Source organism: Panthera leo, chromosome C1 (genome assembly GCF_018350215.1).
Source record: "Panthera leo isolate Ple1 chromosome C1, P.leo_Ple1_pat1.1, whole genome shotgun sequence".
In the NCBI taxonomy this organism is placed as follows: Eukaryota; Metazoa; Chordata; class Mammalia; order Carnivora; family Felidae; genus Panthera; species Panthera leo.
In genome coordinates this window covers 96,839,264-96,859,663 of record NC_056686.1, presented here as the reverse complement: position 1 = coordinate 96,859,663, position 20,400 = coordinate 96,839,264, and the positions used below count along the sequence as shown (strand labels likewise).

General features: G+C 40.5%; 1 protein-coding gene across 11 annotated transcripts in view; it reads right to left on the bottom strand.

The window, feature by feature from the left end:
- Positions 1 to 307: 307 nt before the first annotated feature.
- The window catches only part of HIPK1 (homeodomain interacting protein kinase 1), a 47,658-nt gene continuing 27,565 nt past the window's right edge, over positions 308 to 20,400 (bottom strand). For 4 of the 11 annotated variants that reach the window (XM_042953500.1, XM_042953498.1, XM_042953501.1 and 1 more), the window contains 13 exons: positions 18,753 to 18,872; positions 17,856 to 17,942; positions 16,977 to 17,161; positions 16,497 to 16,659; positions 15,365 to 15,590; positions 11,139 to 11,260; positions 10,087 to 10,221; positions 7,317 to 7,459; positions 6,736 to 6,918; positions 6,044 to 6,250; positions 4,010 to 4,251; positions 2,259 to 2,389; positions 308 to 1,163 (listed from right to left, as the gene is read on the bottom strand). In XM_042953500.1, the coding sequence (XP_042809434.1) occupies positions 675 to 1,163; positions 2,259 to 2,389; positions 4,010 to 4,251; positions 6,044 to 6,250; positions 6,736 to 6,918; positions 7,317 to 7,459; positions 10,087 to 10,221; positions 11,139 to 11,260; positions 15,365 to 15,590; positions 16,497 to 16,659; positions 16,977 to 17,161; positions 17,856 to 17,942; positions 18,753 to 18,872 (2,433 nt within the window). In that variant the 3' untranslated portion in view covers positions 308 to 674. Of the gene's footprint in view, positions 1,164 to 1,249; positions 1,377 to 1,408; positions 1,582 to 2,258; positions 2,390 to 4,009; positions 4,252 to 6,043; positions 6,251 to 6,735; positions 6,919 to 7,316; positions 7,460 to 10,086; positions 10,222 to 11,138; positions 11,261 to 15,364; positions 15,591 to 16,496; positions 16,660 to 16,976; positions 17,162 to 17,855; positions 17,943 to 18,752; positions 18,873 to 20,400 lie in introns of those variants that run through there. The other 7 variants (XR_006206595.1, XM_042953503.1, XR_006206596.1 and 4 more) reach the window with 7 other exon arrangements.

The window sequence follows — 20,400 nt, the reverse complement described above, 5'->3', positions numbered from 1 at the left end:
ATATAACCAGTTTTGCAAAAATAACAATTGCCCAGTACGTTTAATGTGACATGAAAACAAAACTGAAACGCTGTTAAGTCTAATGTCCCATAAAGAAAGGTAAAATTTTGAGGAGAAATGCCTGATAGTCAAATGCAGACTTGGGTGCGCTGCTCTTAAAACAGGCAAGTGAGTCTTGGTTTTCAAACAAGTACAAAGTATCGATTTCTCTTTTCTCACTTGTTACCAGATTTCAAGTCCTTCTATCAGCATTTTTCCTCTGACCAGCAATTACAATAAAACAAAGTAAAATAAAGAGGGGCTTCACTCATTTTAAAAACATTTATAGAAATCAAGTCAGAGAGAAAATATTTTTCAAAGGGTAACTTCAGAATGATCTCTCTTCCTTGGTAACTGCAGAAGATGGGCATCTGAACTCTTCCAAATACCAAAAATGCTGTCACAAAAATAAAGAATTTAAAAATAGGGCAGACTTTGGGAGACTACAACAATGCAGTCAACACGAAGACAGGTTTCCCCAGAGAAAACCCTTCTGCTTCAGTGGGCCCCTGCAGAACAAGTTGCTGGCTAAGGAGTTTCAAGAGGGGGTAAGGGAGGAGCTCATCATAGCCTGTTACTAAAGATTCTGGGCCAGGAACAGGCAGCCATGACACCTCCCTCCCTCTGCTCACCAACTACAAATAGGAATACTGGCTGATCTTGGTAGGACTCAGTGGGTATCCAGTGTAAATGGTTGAGCCTCGGGAAGACCCAATGTAGGACTGGGTGGCAAACTGGTGTTGGTACTGAGCAGGGGCCACACTGGCAGAAGTGAGAAGGCTGGGCCCAACACTGACGGGGACCTGATGCACCAGAGTGCTCGGGTGGGCGGTATAGGCTGCGGCATGCCTTGAGGAGCCCTGGGGGGAGAAGAGATGAGCAATGGAGCTGGTGGAGCCTAATGCAGCAGCAGAGGTGGGGGCAGCATACGTATACAGGTGAGGCTGGCTCGGCAGGTGAGCAGGGGCGGGGGCCAGGTGTGGGTGCCCCGTCGAGTGTAGCGGGCTGCCGTGCTGGAAGGCGTAGGGGGCTTGGGAGAGCGGGGCCACAAACGCCTGCTGCCTGCGGGGCGCAGGGTTGCTGCTTCTCTCCTGCGAGGTTGGAGCTGACGATGACTGCTGGTTCTGGAAGGAGGAAGAAGGGAGTGAGGAACCTTGAGGTCATTCTGATTCAGAGCACCAAAGGCCAAGTTGAGAGCTGAGGTTCTAACCTGTACTGCTCCTGGGCTGCCACAGCACAGAATCTCCCAGCCTGGCAATGCCGTCAGAAGTCAGCCTTCATCCCTCCACCTCTCAGCAGAACAGATCCTAACCCAGCCCAGATAGCAGCAGTCTGCTCTTAAGTGTGACAGAGGCAAGGGGTTGGGGGGTGGGGGGGGATCGAGAGGTCACAGGGTTACCCACTCCTGCAAGTCAGTACCTGTTGACTCAACTCACCCTATTCTGGCGCCAGTGAATTTGAATTTTTCCTAACCTTTCTTTCTTGCCATTGTTTTCTTTTGTTCTCCTCTAAGTTCTTCATATCCCTCTTGGCTTGTGGAGCCTAAAACACATGCACTAACTCGAACTTACATTTGCACTTGCATGTGCTTTTCTCTCTCACACACACAACACATACTCACTCACAGTTACCCCCTCATATACACACTTTCTCACCACTGGTAGACATCATACAAGCACCGGAATTTTAGCTGAGGAAAGAGTGAATAGTACCCTTCCCCGCTGCATAGGAGAATCGGATAGTAGGGGGCAGGGGGGGCGGCGGGGGGGGGGGGGGGGAGGAAGCAAATCCCAGACTCGAGCCAACACACAGGACTAGAACCAGTTTTTCACTGTCTCTTGCCTCAAGTAATCAGTGTGAGGCTCAGGTTATTTATGACCTGGGAGATAAAGGAAGAGAATTTGGTCTCAAAGCATGTGGTAGTACAGAACTAGGCACGGACTAAAGTATCCGAAGCTTTCTGAATGCTAGACATTTCTCTAAGCTTCCGGGATAGACTGGCAAAATCCAACAGAAAACCTGGAATGTACATCAACACACTTATAGAGGGAATAGAGACACAGCACACGCAGGTATGACGCAGGCCACAGAACACCAAACTGACTGACACAAGAGGGGCTTCATCTGGCTTTATTCAGCAGTCCAGCCAGAAGCAGGGTTCTCCAGAGAGTAACAACAGGGAGGGCCCCAAACAGAAGGCAGCAGCCCCTAGCGCTTACCTGGCTAAGGTTGAGTGGCTGCGCCGCACTGGTCCCCCCGCGTTGAGCTCGATACGCTGTGGGAGTGATACAGCATCCAGATGACTGCCCGCTCACTGAGGCCACTGGCTTGGACTTACTGCTCAGGAGACCTAAAAACGGGTCAGACCTGACTTAGTTATGAGTAGACATCTGCTCGGCAGAGTTGAGTTAAACCTCAGATGGCATCACGTTAATCAGTTCAGGTTTGTACAAAGTCTGCAAGAGTTAAGGTTTGGTGTATATCTTATTTCCTCAATTACATTTACACCAGAGAAACAAAAACTATACAACCCATTTCTTTTCTGTCTTGCTACAAAGCTCCATAAAGGATCTTCGAAAGGCTCACTTTCGTAAATATTATCTAATCTCTTGTAATGTGCAAGGCACTACTGGAAATACAAAAACCAGTAGGACATGGTCCCTACCCACAAGGGGCCTAAAGTCTTATGGAGGAAGGGGTTAAACAAGTATAGACATGACAATCGGAAGCTGAGTAAGATGCTGGTAATACTTAGGACATTTAGGTGTCAAAGAGGCTTTGAAACAAGGCTAGATCTTTTTGGGCACTCACTATCTTCAAATTCTAAGAAACTGCAGGGCAGTTAGCTTTAAGCAAGATCAAGGTCAACCTGTTGCTTCCTTCTGCGGTCCCACCAGGAACACTGGAGCATTTCCTCAAGGATTTGTGGAGTAGCCTATATTCTTTGGACCCAACAGTGTAAAGAGCTCCTAACAATGTTGTTCAGTAGCCTGGCATCAGGAAGTTCTGCCTTGTCTGCAATGGGACAGCTGCCTATTTCTGAACCCTGTTTATGTCTCCGGCAGTAGCATAATTCACAGTAAGTCACCAACTCATGTAAGTGCAGCACAGATGGCTATACTGGCACCAAAAACTGAAGCTCCCCTCCTTTGGTGTAGAGAGCTGTCCCTGTCTAGAGCTGCCTAGACAAGAACTACACTTCCCGGGCCCCCTGGCCTCTAGGTGGGGCCATGTGATTAGTTTCCACTCTTTCCAGTGCTAAAGAGGTAAAGAAATGTGGGTCCCTCCTCCAAACTCTTTCTCCTTCTCATTGGAGGCTGAGGATTTCTGGGCTCTGATCCTTAACTCACCACAGGCCCATCCAGAAGGAGCACTAGCTCTGGGAAGTCATGTGAGGAAGAAGCGAACTTCTATTATGTCCCCAAGGGAAATGTGGGGCTTGCTGTTACAACTAGCTTTACCTGATAACTGGACCAGAGAGCCTAAGCCCAGCACCTAACTGCAGAAAGGATGGTGGAAATTAGGTTGATAATAAAAACCACAAAAGTATCACTGCTATGACATGGGTAAGAAAAGATCTAAGTACATATCATTTTCTTAAAAGATCTTTTGCAGTCATTTTTAATATTATCAGTTCCTAGTCACACTGGATTGTCAAATTCAAATTACCTGTGGCAAAAGAAAAAAAAAAAAAATTGCCTGCTAATTCTTCTGGCCATACAATGGCTCTGGTCTGCCTTCTCCCACCAACAGTGAGTATATTACTGGGACTACAAAATTCACTTTTATGTTAATCCAAACAAAATAAACATAGTATGATAAACTGATTGCCGAAAACAATTTCACACGACAAGCAACTGATTTCTGAATTAAGTAACTGGTCTCTACTATTGGCATAAGTAGGTCATAGCAACATATTAAGGGTACACACGTCAAAGGAGAATTCAACCGTAGCTGTGAAGATGCTCACCTGAGGCCTGGGTTGCTACTGTGCAGTCACCAAGCTGAGTTTTCAGAGGAGGCACAATGATGGTGCGGGTGCCAGCGCCATCCCCCACAACTCTGCTGGGCCCCTCCACAAGGGGTCCACTATTGCCCCGGAGAGCACTCAGCGTATCAGTGGAATACGGGCTGCTCAAGGAAGAGTCAGAGTCTGGAGAATCATTGACAGTGACATAACTGATGACGTTAGACCTTGCCTTCAGGCCAGAGCTGAGGAGAAGAAAATACGTGAAAATTCAACCCGTTTCTGGCAGTGTTTCTTTGATAATCTCCGGTCCTCCCATGATGACAATGATGATGACGACGACTATGACAGTAGAATAATTCTAGCAGCAGCAAACTTCTGAGTGCTTATCATGCATCAGGCACTATGCTTACACTCTACATACTGTCTCACCGAATCCTCACAACACTTCTATGAAGTTGGTACTATCACCCCCGTTTTGCAGATGAGGAACCCGAAGCACAGAGATTAAGACACTTGGCCAAGGTCACTCAGTGATGAGCGGTAGAGCCAGGATTCAGAGCTGGGACACAATGATGCCAGCACACGTCTCCTACACCTCTTCCACGGCCCCTTTGCCATTTCCGCTCCTGATTGTCTCCACAGTATTCTTCAGGCACCACTCTTCCCCACAGCATCCTGCTAGGCTGTAAATGGTACCTTAGTATGTCTAGTCAAACTTCTCACCACACTTTTTTTTTTTTTAAGTACTTTCACAAACTGAACCCCACCTTCCTAATTTTCCTGATTTTTTTTCAATAGGCTTGGCTCCAGTCAAAGCCATCCTGCTGGGTTATATAATTTTTGCCACTATAAGGCCACTTTTCCTCACTGGAAAGTTTACTTTTCTTCCCCAGATCAGTTCAGAAACCGCTTTCAAAACTTCAAGTCCACTTGCCATTTGTAAATACCATGTGTAAACAGCTCTCTTGAAGTACTTCATTCTAAATTTGCTCTCTCATTTCATTTAAGCTTCATTTATATATAACTTTGTAAAGTCTCATAAGTTACTGTCATGTGTGAATCCTACCTCCTCAGGGAAACACGGGGTTATTCTCTCTTCTCTCCTCTAACACTAAAGGACCAATGAAGAAAGCAACATAGAACAATCAAAGCAGTTAACTATGCGAGCACTAAGAGAGAGGTGCATGTAACAGTTCTTGAACGTATCCACTCTCTCTTGGTTAACTGCCCAGTTAAGAACTTGGATTAAGGTGCTGAGATAAGAGGAAATTATCTGGTACTTATATTCTTCAATTTTCAGACCATACGGCAGAAGGAGAAAAAGAAGGTAGCCCTACTCAAAGTTCCACCTCTTCCAAAGAGGCCTTTGCAGATTAAGAAATTACAAATAGGGGCGCCTGGGTGGCTCAGTCGGTTGAGCGTCCGACTTCAGCTCAGGTCACGATCTCACGGTCCGTGAGTTCGAGCCCCGCGTCGGGGTCTGGGCTGATGGCCCAGAGCCTGGAGCCTGCTTCCGATTCTGTGTCTCCCTCTCTCTCTGCTCCTCCCCCGTTCATGCTCTGTCTCTTTCTGTCTCAAAAATAAATAAACGTTAAAAAAAAAATTTAAAAAAAAAAAAAAAAGAAATTACAAATAACTTCCTATCTACTGATTTGTTTCACTGTTGTTTATATGCTTCTGCTATGGCATCTATTTTCAGACTCTAAAGGTCCTTAAAAGCAGGGGATCATGTCTATGGTATAATGTGCATTCCAAACCAGAGTAGCTGAATATGAAGCAACTTAATATCCACTTTCTAGCCAACATAACTGAAAGACTGACGCTCAGTCTTGGAACATGTCAACAACATGTCAGTCAACATGATGCTCAGTTATGGAAACTTGAGTGTTCTGACTCATGCGTCCAAGGCCATGCTTCCAAATACCTTTTTTCAGTCCTTCCTTTCAATAGCCCAAACACCTGCCGGGAGCCACGAGTCTAAGACTTAAGGGTAGGAGCCACTGAGCCAGGGAACCATTTACCTATCTTACTTACCTATTGGGCTTATACTTGTTGTCCTCTTCCTCATCAGTGTCACTGCGGATGGTGATGACACTCACAGGAGGGCTGGGAGTATCTGGAATGATGATTGGCTGATGCTGATCTGAGACCGGGACTAGAGAGTTATAAGAAGATGTGGTACGGAGGGGACTGCTCCCAACCAGGGAATAGACTTGAGAAGGCAGAACATCCAGAGAGGACCTGTGGAAAAAGGTCACATGAAAGACCGCTCAGTTCTTGACCCCCAAAACTATCCATCTTTCCCTAGAACTCTTTCCAGCTTGCTTTTTGATTCCTTTTTTACCTGATCATTAAGCCAATACACTTAACTACAGAAGTTCCAATAGCAAATAAACTAACCGCTCTAGTCAGGATTTCCGGGGACAACAACCCTAAAATACAACACACATTTTGGGTATGCCCATGGTTAAATCTCACCCTGTGGAGTGACCAGAGAAACAGACACATTGGCCTAAAGAAGGCCTGGGTTCAGAGGGGCAGCAGAGAGAGGCTCTGCGTATTCAGGACACGCCTGATACGCGTGTCCAAGCAGAAAGGTTAGCTCCGGCACACATGGCAGCTACCTGCTGCTTCACACCACAAGCATCCGTACCACAGCGCTTTAAATGCTGGCGGCATCTCTCCCGTACTGGCGATTTTGACCACCAGCTCTCACACAGACTTACTTAGAAGAGACTGGAGCAGACTGCTTATTCTTCTTTGAAGGGAGGGAACCGGATTGCTGCTGTCTGACAACATGGGCAACACCAACATTCAGGGGCTGAGCAGTGGCCAGTGTCACATGGTTCGTCAGCAAGGACGGCTGCTGCATGATAGTGCTGTACTGGCTGCCATGAGAGTGGGCATTCCTGTATCAACAGAAACACACACAGAAGACTGAATGCCTAAAACACTGGGACATGAGGACCAAACAGGCATTAAAAGCAATTAAAACAACCAAACAGAGCTGCATTTTATTTTTAAAATTGGGCACCTGGACTACAAGGCTCTAAGTTTTCACCATATGGTTTCTTATTGCATAAGTCTTTACATCTGAAGTAAATGATTCCTGATCTCGGAACCTACTGTCTTCCTGTATTCAAAGTTTTCCCATTACCCCATCTCCGAGACCGATAAGGTTCTTTTCTTAAAGAATCTGAAACAGAGATACATCTCTCCTTTATCTTCGTCCCAGTCATCATCAAGCACTCCTACCCTAAGGGAACTACGCTTGCAAACATCCCAGAGAGGAACACAGGATACTTGCCTCCAGTCTGTGAGCTGCTGGCCACTGCCCATGGCCTCTGGAATCACTGCTGTGGGCTGGACAGAGTTGTGCAGAGCTACCCCAGGCAACTGTTGCCAAGTTGAAGGCAGGAGAATTTGTTGGGTTCCTCCAGGCCAAGCCTGCTGCAAGGAAACACACACAAAAAGATCCAGACTTGACTCATTCTTGGCTTTTTCTTTTGTTTTTTAGATGAAAGAAAAATTCATATCTTTAAAGAAGTGGCTTGTAGATTGTTAACTTGCAGAGATCAAAAAAGAAAAGTCAGAGGGGCTCAAGGTTACAAGTCTTGTGAAAAGGGAAAGAGAACATGTTGCTTTCTCTCAGCCACCTCTGTAACATGACCACCAGGGTATTAAAGAAAAGAGGATCCCTGTGGTTAAGAGTTCCTATTATACTGTAGAGCAAAGGAGTCCGAAAGTTCAGAGGTAAGCTCTGGTTAAACGATGGAGTATCATTTTTGCAACGATTCTAACAATATCCCTAGAAAGAGTTAAGACAGCTCCCTTGAGATTAAAAATAAGAATTTAAAATTTTAAGTGCCAATCAGTTAAGACATGAGGTCAATTCAACCCATAAAACAGAGGGGAGAATTGTGCCTTTTTAAAAGGGTAGAACTTGGAAAATGGAGCCAGATGTGGATGACCAAAGGCCAAAATCCTTTGGCCAACAAGCTTATGCCAGCAAAAGAAGGCTAACTTCATCATATACGGCCACGTGATAAATTAAATAAGGCAGCAATTAAAATATTTATGAAATAGATGCAGAGAGCACCATATTTTGTTCTTAATAGTTACCTAAAATATACTGTTTAAGGTATCATCTGCAGAAACATACTTCAACATAAAAACTAATCACTATAAGAAAATACATCATTTCTAGTTTTTAACAAGCACTTGCCATAGACAGCAACAAATATGTTTTCTGAACTTCTTACAGAAATTCTGGCATTTTCTGAAAAAAAGGGGAACAGATTTGAAAGTTTCCTTTTTAAACTCAAATTCTACAGTACAATCACCTACAATGCTTGGGTACATATGGTTCTTTTCTTGAATTTCAAACTGCAAGGCCATCAACACACTGTTTTAAAAATATTTCTGCAAGTAACAGATCCACTTGTTACAAATACCGGTTCCAAACAAGAAGCCTTCAAAGCAGAGAAACTGCAAACACGTCTGCTATCATAAGCAGAATTTAAAACAAAATAAAACATAACAAAAAATAAGAGAAGTATGTTAAGTCACACCATGCGTCTTTCCATAAGCCAACACCTGCACAAGACAAAGCATGTAGTTTAATACAGAGCAAGAAATAACATTCCAACGTGAGGCAGAAATCTGGCGTTCCAAGCGACGAACTGTTTTGACAGAGGAAGAACAAAAATATGCAAAGCTTAGCAAATGACTAGTGCAAACTTAAGAGAAGCAGCAAAGGAGAAGTATCAACTGACATTCTCAAAACTATAGGTGAGCAAGTTAAAACCAGTGGCTTGGATCAATCAAGCTGGAAATATATCTAACTTCCCTGCACTCAGGTTTTATGCTTATGCTATAATTCATGTGGAAGTGGACAAAGACTTTTAAACTAAAAACCAAACAAACTCCAACAACCAAAGTGTGTCTCTGGAAGTGTTTACACTCACACGAATCCTTGAGAAACAACAAAAGAAATGTAAAGCCACTTTGAAAGATGTAGATATCAGTATTCAATAGTATTGATAAGGTTTTCAAAAGCTTTCCTACTTTTCAATTTCAAATAATGAAATGCCGGATGTCCAATAAACAATTCTAACTCCCCCAAATAAACCAAAACACATCCAAAGATCACTCTAAAGGTTACAAATCCTGAAATACACCTCCAAGTCCTACTTGTTTTTCCTGTCTCTAAGCCCCATACTACTACATTTGCTGCTGTATTTAATAACTTTTCCCCAGGACTTTTATTAACAAAGGTCTTGTATTTGCATAAAGTTTTTCAGCCATATTTTTGCCTTTGTATAAAGACCTATTTGTAAGGTAATTAATTTCTCCATAAACTCCTAAAAATGAGCTCACCTTTAATCTCAACCAACAAATGAAATATCTAAAAAGATTCTAAAGGGGATATCTTTACATGGAAAATATAAGCTGCCACACGGATCACAAGTGGCAAAAAGAGTTATCTTCATATGTTCGTATTAGGAAAGTTAACATCAACTGGTAAAGCAATACATTAAGAGCATCTTAAACATTTCTACGTGCACAAAAGTTTTAGAAGCTTAAAATAGCAAATAAAGAAGGAGGCTAACTTGCCAAGGAGTTCAAATTTTGGCCATCCGGATACCTGTAGCCGAGCCAAACTAAAAGCCATTTCCTTCATTCTCAGGGATCAGAGGGTAAAAGGGCAGAAAACAGATAAGTCTTGAAGCTCTTCTGAGGCTACACCAAGAGCTTTTATCACACTAGGCTGGCAAAGAAGAATAAAGGGACCTGGCTCCTTACAGAGCCACACTGATTTTCAGAGTTAAACAGTGCTTCAGGAAATGTTGGGGAGGAAAACAATGAGACATTAAAGATGTAGCAAGAACACAGCCACAAGATGGCACATGCTTCCATGCCCTCTGCAAAGACTAAGTTAAAAAAATTTTTGTTTGAAAAATGAGAAAAACCAGAGGAAAACAGAACAAAAACAAACAGGAAAAAAGAAAAGAAAAGAAAGAAAGAAAGAAACCAAAGAAACTCCGTTAGTAACACAATCAAGTGAGGGGAATTACCAGTACAGCGGCAGTCTGTTCAACCAGCGCCGGCCGGCCGGCTGCGCAGCTCAGAGTAAAGGGCACCGCGTACTGCGGTGTGATGGTGGCTACTTGAGGGTGAAGAGTTGCTACCATTAGTGGTGTGCAGCTTCCCTGAAACGTAGATTAGGCAGGTGAGTGAAACAAACACGGAGGCAGGTCATCTGGATTCAGAAGGGTTTCTCACTCCCCCCAAGATATTACCAACAAGTAGGAATTTCGTATCACCTAAAATGCACGTACAAACACAGCTTTCCCCTTCAGCTCTGCACAGCGTCAGCCCACTGGGTCAAATGTCAGTGGCCTAAAGCAATAAAGTACGGGAATCCTTCTTGGGCCAGATTCAGAGGATCAGTTAAAACTCCGTCAACAAAGGCACGTATTAAGAATTCCCCTTCTTCCTCCTCACAAAATAAGGGTTTTGGACCTCCAGATTTCCTGTGTGTCATGGGCCACAAACATTTACACATAGAAAACTGAAAATGTGGTATCTGTTGCTTATATGAATATTTCGTGATTCTCTTGCCCGTCTTAGTTGCATGTTCCATGGCACGTAGAAAGTGTTAATAAGGCTTTCTACAGCCCAGCTAAACACACAGAATGAAGGAATTGTAATACTCGAAGAGGCATCCTGATATGATCCAGCCTCTCCGCCATGATGTAATTCTGAAAGAGTGAGCGAAGGGGACACTAAAGGGAACCAAAGGGGAACGCTTCATATTTAGAATCGAGATGTTGCTATGTATGTACAAAAAATTAACTTCATCCCACAAAATCTGAGGCAATTCACTCAGAACATGATTTCTCAAGGTCTGGGTATTTATCCACATAAATCTAAGGAAGACACCAGCAGAGCTACAATAGTGTTAGGTATGAGTCATCATTCTATTATAGAGGTTTCACCTGAAGTCCACTGAATCATGACCAAGAAAGATCTTACAGTCAAAGCAAATACCATCTTCCAGGACAAAATATCTGATTCTCAGTAGTGCTTCAGCAACATCGAGTATCCAAGCTGCTACGGCTTTTACCTGCGTAAGAACTCCCGACTGTATCTGCAGTGGCTGAGCAGCTGGCGCCTGGGGTACAATCGGCACCGCGTTATCCATCCTCACAGGGAACCCAGAATGCTTTGTTGTTGCTTGTAGTCCAGCTGTAGAAAACACCACCACAGTTAAACTGCTTTGCTGGGTCTGTGGTGTTGTTTGTTTAGGGGCTTTTGTTTGTTTGTTTTTAGCTTTTCTGTTCAAATAATCCATCACCCAGGTTAGCTGTACACACTTAAGACAAAGGAGTTTCATAGAAGTCTAGGGAGTTAAGAAAAGGGAGACTGGTTTGGCTCCCTTCAGGTTAAATTAATGGGAAAATGTCTGATACAAGAACGGATGGTTTAAGGGAACTCTAAAATTTTTTTTTACCCTACAACACTTATAATACTCATCCTATTCCCATTAATAGCATAGGCAAAAGCAAACAAAAAACCTATACTTAAGTTGCATTCACCTTTTAATTCATTGGGGGAGGGAAAAAACTTGGGTTTTTAAAATGTAATTTATTAAAAGCAACAACTTGAATATAATTTTAACTTTTGCTTAATTATGACTCTTAGTTAAGAAAAAATACGAAAAGCTCAAAAATTTATCACCTGAGTTACCCTTTGAAGATGTTTTACCTTACTCCTCAGAAAATATAACCCAGTTAACAAGTTACTTACACATATTATCTTTAACTGGTATGTGGACTGAAGAAATTATAACCCAGGATAAAAAATATTAAAAAGGAGTCATTTTGGTTTACAGAAACACTTTTTTCTACTTATTTTAGAAATCTACTTTTGCTATTGACAGCTTTTTAGTAAGGCTCTTCTGCAACTAACTATGGAGAGGTAAGAAAATTAAGAACTTTTTGCTGCTTTTAAAACAGTGACCATATCTATCTTTTTATTCATTATGCTCTGAGCACAAATGCTGAATAAATCCTTCCTACAAATCAGAATTTCTCATTCAGAAGCAAAGATATTTCTCCTTCTTGTCAAGCGTTGAGAAGAGACACTTCAACTTCCTTTTAAACCTGCCCTATCTGCCTGGGTGGCTCAGTCGGTTAAGTGTCTGACTCTAGCTCTGGTTATGATCTCACAGTTTGTGAGTTCCAGCCCCATGCGGTGTCGGGCTCTGTGCTGACAGCTCAGAGCCTGGAGCCTGCTTCGGAATCCCTGTCTCCCTCTCTCTCTGTTCTTCCCAGCTCATGCTCTGTCTCTCTCTCCTTCAAAAATAAATACAAATTTAAAAAAAAGCTTTTTAAACCTGCCCTACCAAAACCCTCAATGTGGAGAATTTAAGTTTCTATTACCCACTAATGGAAGTTTCTCTAATTCACTAATTCCTGCATTTTTGTTAAGTGGGGACACAAACATTTTCTTTTAATTAGAGATCTTCTTCAGTGACATTTTCTAACCCATCGCTAATTTCTCTCAACATTGTTATGGAGATGCCAAATAAGCATAACTCCTAAACTCTAACACTGTAGGTTTTCAGCAAGTCTTCTAATTTTCTATTTCAGTGACATACAAGTATTTTAGAAGATCTCATTCTGGAAAACACAATCCAGGAATACACAAAGTAAGAGAGACAAGTCAAATCAGAATTAAAACACTCTTAACAATAACTTTTTTTTAAAAGTGCTTCTTACATAAAAATAAAAGGTAACAAATCCAGATATCCACATAAAAAAATCTGCCAGCCATTCTTCATAAGGCTATGCTATCTAATAGGAAAGCTAAGCAACATCAAAATTCTTGTCTAAATTCCCACAACACTACAAGACAACATTATTGTCATAGACCTCCTACAACTGGGCAGGAACAAAGGAGGTAAAACTTAGGAAGAAATGTTCATGATAGAAGTTCACCTAGGAGTCCCAGAATAATGAAGTAAAAGGGGACAAAATTACAGAATAATAGTTACCACTGAGCAAAACGTAGATCTATTTTGGGCAATCAGAATAGTACAGAAAGTAATATTTATAGTACTGACCTACAAATGTAACTAAATAAGTAACAGATTGCTATTGTAATTTAGGCTAAACCACAGCAGTTAAGCTAGTTTAAAACTAGCTTCTTCAGGAAACTACAAGTGGAAACAACCAATTACTAAAAGTAACACTTTTGGAAGGTTCTCCCTGAACCCTGAACTAAGAAATGATTAAAGTTTTGATTTGTTTTGTTTTGTTTTTGATGAATACAACTTGTTAAATAAAAATCCATGGAAAGTATGGGAGGAAGAATAAAACTGTCTAATTGATGAGGGTCTATTTTTCTCTAAGTATAGCATCTTGTAACAGAGCAGATGGTAAAAGAAAAGGAGGCGACCTGGAATATAGGACTGCTGGGCAGAATCCAGCATACGGCTGTGGGTGCAAATCAACTGACAACTCTTAACAGCAGAGTTTAAATACTGAGAGGTGGTACAGAATACTTCAAAATGCATAAGCTACCCCACCACCTGGGTTCAAACCCCAGGTGCATAACCCCACCGCCTGGGTTCAAATTGCAATTCCACCACTAACTAGTTATTAAGTCTTTAGGCAGATGAGAGAATCATGTTCAATTTGCTCGTGTATAATCGGACATGATGACACTGGGTCACTTCCTAGGGTTGTTTGTGAGGATGAATTAAATACATGTAGAAGCAGTCAGAACATTATGTGGCATGTAGTAGTATGTACCAACTATCATCATCCTCATTACCTTAATTTAAAAACCCTTTGATTTGGAAATTTTACAATTTGCTCTACCTAGCTCCTCAGATTATTTAGACTTCCTAAGGAGAAAAAAATTTCCAAAGCTTATACTTACCTAATTACATCAAAAGTAGTTATACCACTTCTCCCCTCCATACCCAGTTTATATTTCATTTTGTTAAAGGAACTAAGAAGTTCTGCCTCATGTCATAAATATCATCTGAGAAGCAGCAGAAGACTTCAAAGTCCCACATCTGAAAACTGTTCCCATGAGATTCACTTTGGAAAAGATGAGGGGGAGGAATGTGGCTAGTTTGCTAAATTCACTAGAAGAATCACTCAACATATGACAACCCAAAGTATAGAATTTACTACTATGCAGCATACACAGAAAATAATTTGGTAAGTTAGGCTAAATTTGCATTTACGGGTTTTGAATCTGCTCCTCCGCTCTCCCTGTGGTTTCTCCCTGGTTTACATCGCTATCGCTCTCCTGTCCTCCCGGTAATCTCTCAGTCTCCCCTATCCCCTCTTTTCCTTCTGCTTGCTCCGACTCTGTCAGAAACCAAACAAACAAGAGAGTCACAGTCAATAAGGAACTGAAGTAAAAAGATAAAAATGCTTTTATGTAAAGTGCTATAAGAAGCCTGAATCCTGGTTTATTTCCACAGGGTATAAACCTGACTTTCTGACTTTCTGTTGGGAAAATCAAGTGTGTCGTCAGAAAATATCCCTAAAATAATGTGCCCTTTCAAATAGTTCAGCAGATCAATAAACACATTTCCCATATTTCAGGAAAAAAGGAACTGGACAGACTGAATTACAGAACAATGAAAAAAATGAGGAAGGATAGGAATGTGAAAATTTAAATCTTATTGCAACACATGGGATCAGAGCCTCCCTCTTCAGCTATTCTGTTCCTCTGTTGGTAGGAGTTTGCAGGAACAGTATGATTCATAAGCTGAAGCAGATAATCTTAATGCATTCCCCACACAAGTACTTCAACTTGTAGAATTTTTCAGTTCAGTAAATAATGCTCTTTATTTCTGAATGTAACTCACAAGGTTTCCGCATTCTTAAGCATAATTTTTACATTTTAGAATAAAATTATATTTTATTTGGAAGGCTAATTTTATTTAATAATGGAATGATACAGGAAACAAGATTCAACAGAACTTCTGTTTACAACAAATTTCTTCACGCTTAATATTTCCTGCATATTGAGAGATACATGCTTATACAAGATACAGGACATTGGTAGAAGGTCTCAATGGGCAAGAAATTGATATCAGGGCAGTTCAAATAAGAAAATGTTAACTGAACTCCCGTAATGTGTCAGACAGTACCAAAGTCAGATAAATAATCAATGTAAAAAGGGTAAATACACTTTGTTAATTTCAGTTATCTTCACAGTCAGAGTTTAAACCTGTCAGAAATCAAAACTAAACAACTAGATACCCAGTAAGGAACTGTCTACAGCAAGATCTGTGGGTTTGATATAACCGTTTCCCCCACTTACTTTGAAAAGCAGGTGGACATACTATAAATGTTTGTTGGAACGGATCTGTCTGAGTGCAAATTTGGGTGGTTCCAGGCTGCAAGGAAACACCCTGCTGGGCAACTCCAGGAACTGGCGCTGCAGATGATGGGTACAAAGCCGACTGGTAGTTTAGCAGTGAGACATCCGAATTAGCCAGAGAAAGAGTAGCAGCTGCTGCAGTAGAACTGGAAGCTAAAACACTGGCCTGAAAACAAAAGGATTACAGTTGTATACTGGTATAAAATGGAAATAACAATATTTTTACACGTGCAGAATCTGCTCAGAAAAACTTAAAACAAAGTTTTAAATGTAATATTAACTGTCTTTGAAATAACCCTCTGCTCAAGAAAATTTCCCAATCTCTAAATTTAAGGCATATTGTAAGGTTGAAGAAGAAAACAAAGATTTAAAAAATGGTCCTGTACCAACTGAGGTTGTATAAACCCTTATCTCTTCTTTCTGTGCAAAAAGTTGCTGGATGTGAGATACCACCAAATCTCATTTTAAAAGTAGATCTAGCTAAGAAATTAGGAAGCTTACGCCTTCAATAACAAACAAATGTAAATATCACCGTTTGGCAAACGAATGGAAAACCACTCTTAAAGTTAATTATTGGAAACACCAAACTGAACTCCTACAAACAGTGAGTAGATTGGTGATTGCTAGGAACAGGGTGGCAGGTGGAGAGAAAATGGGTGAAAGGTCAAAGGGTACAAAACATGCAATTACAAGATGAATACGTTCTGAGGATCTAATGTACAGCATCAAAAAAAATTATTGGAAACACCCTTCAATACATGTAACGAGACATATAAAACCTTTCCAACAGAGAGAAAGAGTGTCATCTGGCTAAAGTCAGTACAACTAACTAGGGTCCATTTATGGGACAACCTGAGACTATGAGGGCCTGGATTAGGCCTGTGTATCTAATTTTTGGCAACGCATGACTGGTAGGTATTATCAGTCTACCCTGTCTTCCATCACTTTTGCCAAGTAGAAATTCGTAAGAAGCAACAAGATCACCAAAGCAAAGATTGGTTTATCTCAACCTGTACTCTTACTAGTTTCTACCCTTCTTAGGTTTGAGTTTCCAAAATCATTTATTAAGTACCTGATTGTGCACTGTGTTAAGCTGGTTGCTGAAGCTCATGGTTAGATTTGTGCTTGTATTTGGGGCAACGTGTGTAGTGAAGGGACTCTTGATCTGACTCACTGTATCATACATGTGAACCCTCCGCTTGCAGATCTCCATGTTCTGAAAACAAGACTTAACACTGAAAAAGAGATTAAAGATTCAGTAAAATGAATGCTGAGATTTAAACAGATAACAAACAACTCAAGATGAATGTGGATCAACATTTTTACCCAAGTATATTTAAATAAAATGAATCAAGACTTTTTATAACCATAAAGAGAAAAAACCATACATCTTATTTTTAATCTCATGATTTTTCAGTGAGAAAGGAAAGCATCAGTGAGCCAAACATGCAAGCACCAGGAGTGCCACTCACATGTGACCACTCCATTTAAGCTGTAAGATGGTAACTCAACACAGAACCACATCAGGGCAAGTACCCCAGACCATACTCACTGATTGCTATGTGGAAAATCCAGAAGGTGAGTCATTGTCACAAACTGATGGTTAAGAGTTTTCAGAGGAGTAATCCTCTTATCTGCATCAATTGTTAGCATTTTTTTTAGCAGATCAATGTATTCTCTTCGATCCGCCTTCTCTGCCAACATGTCTGTTCCCTCTAGGTCTGTGGACATATTCACCTTCGAAGGAAAATTTAGAAACATTATACTTCATCACTTAATCTTGAATGCCGACACTAAACATCTGCATGACAGATTAGATAGACAGATACAGATCTAGGAGAAAAACCTGAGGAAATCCTTTTTATTATAGTATAATCATTTTCACAAGTGGAAGCTCTTCTTATGCTGTCTAATTAAAATCTTCAATTTGGTAGCGTTTGAGTTTGTTGGTAGAATAAAGCTGAATGAAGTCTTTTCATTCAAAATTTGGACAAGTTAACAAAAGCGATTATTATTACTTAAATATATAAGTTTCTATTGTTGAAAAAATTAAATAACACAATAAGTATAAAGTGTTTAAACAGAATTTGGAACATAATAAGCACTCAACAAATGTTAGCTCTTATGTAAGTATGTATTTAACAGAGAAAATAGGAAAGAAACCTTCAGAAATGGTATTTCAAAATACTGACAGGCAACAAGACCAGTTAAAGCAAAAGCAAAGGAGAAATAATTTTAAAAGTGTCCTTGGTTAAAATTCAATGTTCTTTTAATACATGGCAGAATATTAATGAACTTTTTTCTCTAAAAAATGAAAATATACTAGAAGATAACAGATTGAATCTATCTTTAATATAATTAATCAACAGAAGTGTGTCTCTGATTAAAGACATACATAAATGTCTGGCTTCCTGAAATTTTCTATACTCACCTGAGCCATGTCATCTAAACAATTAAAAATGTACTTTCGAGCTTCTTTTGATTTGATTCCAGTCTCCAATTCATGTTCTTCCGGTGTCTATAAAACAGATTTTTTTCAATTCCATCCATATACTACTCTCACATTTTGTTCTAAATTAAAACCAGAATACAAAGAGACAAGTATCTATCGTCACCCTGCCAACCAGAGATGGCAAACATGGAAGTAATTTACAACCAGAAAATCTTCTTGTGGACAGATGGCACCTGGATACCTGACTACCCCTTCAACAGTGCTAAATTAAATGTGGAAACAATGACGCAGCACTGCTCCTGAGGGGTGTCATAGAAGAAGGCACATTATCATTTTTCCCTTAAAGCTACGTTCAAATGAAATTATTTCAAATGCTAACTATTTAACAGGCTCAGAGGGAGACTCACAGGGTTACGCAAATTACTCAAGAGATCTCTCAAGTTAAAGGAATAGGTTCAGAAGTAAAAAACAGGTATTTGGATCAAGAAAATATGTAAGGCCTTAATGTAGGGAGTTAGAAAATTATGTTTTCTCACATCCATTGAGAATTCTCTAAAAAACAGTCATTGCTAAGTTACTCTAGTTCTTCCTGTGACTCAATAGGAAGCACTATTCTCTAATACTCCCTTCTCAGCTGCTGGTTCACATTTGCAAAATAACCTTAGACAAGTGAACAGGCGTCCAGTTTATTTTTTAACTAAGGATCGGATCAAATGTGTACAGTGAAATAATTTTTTCCAAGTACTTCCTCCTGTAAACATACATTCCCATCACGACCACCACCACCCCGTTTCCCTCCTCCACCTCAAGAATTTAATAACTAAAAAATTGGGAGTAAGGAGTACAGGAATGAGTACTATAGTAGAGGAGACAGACCTTCAGCCTCCACAGCGGATACCCCAAATTTGGATCTCTGTTGAAAAACCTGGTTGTTTTTGTCCCAGCACTGAGAAGATATTCAGCGGGCAGGCCTTGTGTTTGTGAAATGTAACGAATCTGAAACATTGAAATCATTAAAACACTGATTTGGAGTGGAAAGGGGAAATATTAAAAACTTTTACACAAAGACATTACTGCTCTAGCCAAGTCAATACAAATGAAATTCATCTGTAAATACATAAATATGCTAACCCACTCACAGGTTAATTCCCAAATATTTATTCAGTTATTGCCATGTTACTATATGTCATTTACCAGGAAAATTCCATTTTGAAAATTTTGTTTGTAACCATTTTTGCTTTTTTTTTTTTTAAGTTTACTTATTTATTTTGAGAGAGACAGAGACAGCACGAGTGGGGGAGGGGCAGAGAGTGAGGGAGAGAGAATCCCAAGCAGGCTCTGTGCTGCCAGCGCAGAGCCCAACGTGGGGCTCGAACCCACAAAACTGTGAGATCATGACCTGAGTCAAAACCAAGAGTCAGATGCTTAACTGAGCCACCCAGGTGCCCCACCATTTTTGCTTTCTTGTTGACTTCTGATACAAAGTTCAGAAAACATCAGGAGATTTCTAGGACAGAAGAGAATAATTTTCAACAAACTATTCAATGGATCACCCACCAGGAGTTTTTTTTGTTTTCTTTGTTGATACATTATCAAATTTAAAAGATTTGGAAAACATTGTTATAAATGTCTTTCTTGGCTACTCTAGCTCCTGTCAATTGTCCCTATTCTAAACTGCCATAGAACTTCTCTCTCACACCATAAACTTAGATACTTCATTTAGCTTCTCTATCCCTACATCACTAGAGGGCAGGCACTGTGGTCACTCAATCAACATTTACTGAACACCTACTATGAACAAGGCTGGCAGTTCTCAAAGTCTTGTCTGGAGACCCCTGAGGGTCCCTAAGATCCTTTCAGGGAGTCCATGAAGCAAAAACTATTTTTAAAATAATACTAAGAAGTTATCTGTCTTTCATTCCCTTCTTACGGGTATAGAGATTTCTAGAAGGATGTGTCATTGCTCCAATGGTTAATGAAACGTGCTTGTATGTACTTATGTTTTTAAAATTTCCCAGTTTTATTGTTCATATTTGTTTGCTTGCACGATTGTCATGACTCAAGAAAGCAACAGAAGAGATGATTTGCTTTTCTCTTCACTACTGAGAGTGTTACAACAGGCAATTTTTTTTTTTTACCAACTCTTCCATATTTGAATGGCTATACTTAAGATTAAATTAGAAACGTGTAAGCAAGGAAATAAATCTTACTTCCCACCACTCCTTCTAAAAATCTTCAGTTTTAATTTCTACTGTACTATATACTAGTAGATATAAACTACACAGAGCTCTTGGAGATCCTCGCCAATTTTTTAACAGTGTAAAGCACAGGTCAGCAAACTATGGCCTATACGCCAAATCTGGCCTACCTATCAGAAAACAGCAGGATACTACTCTTTTTTTTTTTTTAATTTTTTTTTTAACGTTTATTTATTTTTGGGACAGAGAGAGACAGAGCATGAACGGGGGAAGGGCAGAGAGAGAGGGAGACACAGAATCGGAAGCAGGCTCCAGGCTCTGAGCCA